The sequence below is a fragment of the Salvelinus sp. IW2-2015 genome, linkage group LG2 (genome assembly GCF_002910315.2).
Source record: "Salvelinus sp. IW2-2015 linkage group LG2, ASM291031v2, whole genome shotgun sequence".
In the NCBI taxonomy this organism is placed as follows: Eukaryota; Metazoa; Chordata; class Actinopteri; order Salmoniformes; family Salmonidae; genus Salvelinus; species Salvelinus sp. IW2-2015.
In genome coordinates this window covers 26868117-26869372 of record NC_036839.1, presented here as the reverse complement: position 1 = coordinate 26869372, position 1256 = coordinate 26868117, and the positions used below count along the sequence as shown (strand labels likewise).

The window sequence follows — 1256 nt, the reverse complement described above, 5'->3', positions numbered from 1 at the left end:
AGGAGAGAGGAGAAAAGAGAGGAGAGAAGAAAAGAAGAAGAAAGAGAAGTAAAGAGAAGAGAAGAGAAGAGAAGAGGGGAGAAGAGAGGAGAGAGGAGAGGAGAGAAGAGAGAAGAAAAGAAGAAGAAAGGAGAAGAGAAGAGAAGAGGGGAGAAGAGAGGAGAGGAGAGAAGAGAGGAGAAGAGAGAGGAGAGGAGAGAGGAGAGAAGAAATAGAAGAAAAGAGAAGAGGGGAGAGGAGAGAAGAGCCTTACCCTGTTGGAATCAACGTGTGTCCTGGGTGTGTACGCCAGCGGTGGGATATTAAAAGCCTGAGGAACCAGGTACTCCTCAGCATCCATCAGATCCTCCAGTTCCTCCTCATCCAGCAGGCTCTGGAAGAACGTACTGTCGTTGGGGCTGGGCAGCTTCATACGGTCATCACCCTGGAGGGGGAGGGAGGGGGTGGTGGGGGAGAAGGAGAGGGAGGGAGAGACATACAAATTACTGAACAGTCATGATATCCACACATCAGAGTGTCATTCACGCTACTCCCCAGGATAAGCAGGGGTATAGGAGGGGAAGGTAAGTCACCTGGATGACCAGGTAGCGCTGGGGGTCCCGGGCCATCCTACAGAACTCTGTAGCCAGCTCCTTGAACTTGGGCCTGCTGTCTGCGTCTATCATCCAACCTGGAGGGGACAACAAAGAACTTTAGAGATGGAGAACACGGACAAGGTATACCGTAGGAGGATTTCTCAATGCGACAGAGTAAAGGAGAGAAAGAGAGAGAGAAACACACACATACATGCATACTGACGCCACACACTCACCACCACACACACTGCTGCTACAGTTTTCATTTCTATTTTATTTTATATATTTATCTTTAACTATGCATTGTGGAAATGGACACGTAAGTAAGTCTGTTAGTCTACACCTGTTGTTTACGAAGCATGTGTCAAATTTGATTTGATTTTGACCAATTTTATGAGGGAGAGGTTGGCGTGGGTACTACAGGGGCATTGGGCACAGGATCATGGAGGAAGGTGACATAGGCTGTTGGTCAGTCAGAGACAACCTGGCCCCAATGTGTGAGAGGAGGGCCACAGCCAGAGGAGAGAGAAGAGCCACAGCCAGCGGAGAGAGAAGAGCCACAGCCAGCACAGTACAGCCAGGAAACACAAGGGTAGTGCTGGAATGGTGTCTCTGCCTGGACAGGGGGGCATAGTACCATCTGTGATCCTACACTATAGGGCTGGGGACAACGCAGGGGGG

At 50.1% G+C, this 1256-nt stretch overlaps 1 protein-coding gene across 1 annotated transcript in view; it reads right to left on the bottom strand.

Moving 5' to 3' along the window:
- erbb4b (erb-b2 receptor tyrosine kinase 4b) overlaps nt 1–1256 on the bottom strand; it is a 627991-nt gene that overhangs the window by 6190 nt on the left and 620545 nt on the right. Inside the window, 2 exon segments of the mRNA XM_070446280.1 lie at nt 254–424; nt 573–670. Coding sequence (XP_070302381.1) covers nt 254–424; nt 573–670 — 269 coding nt within the window.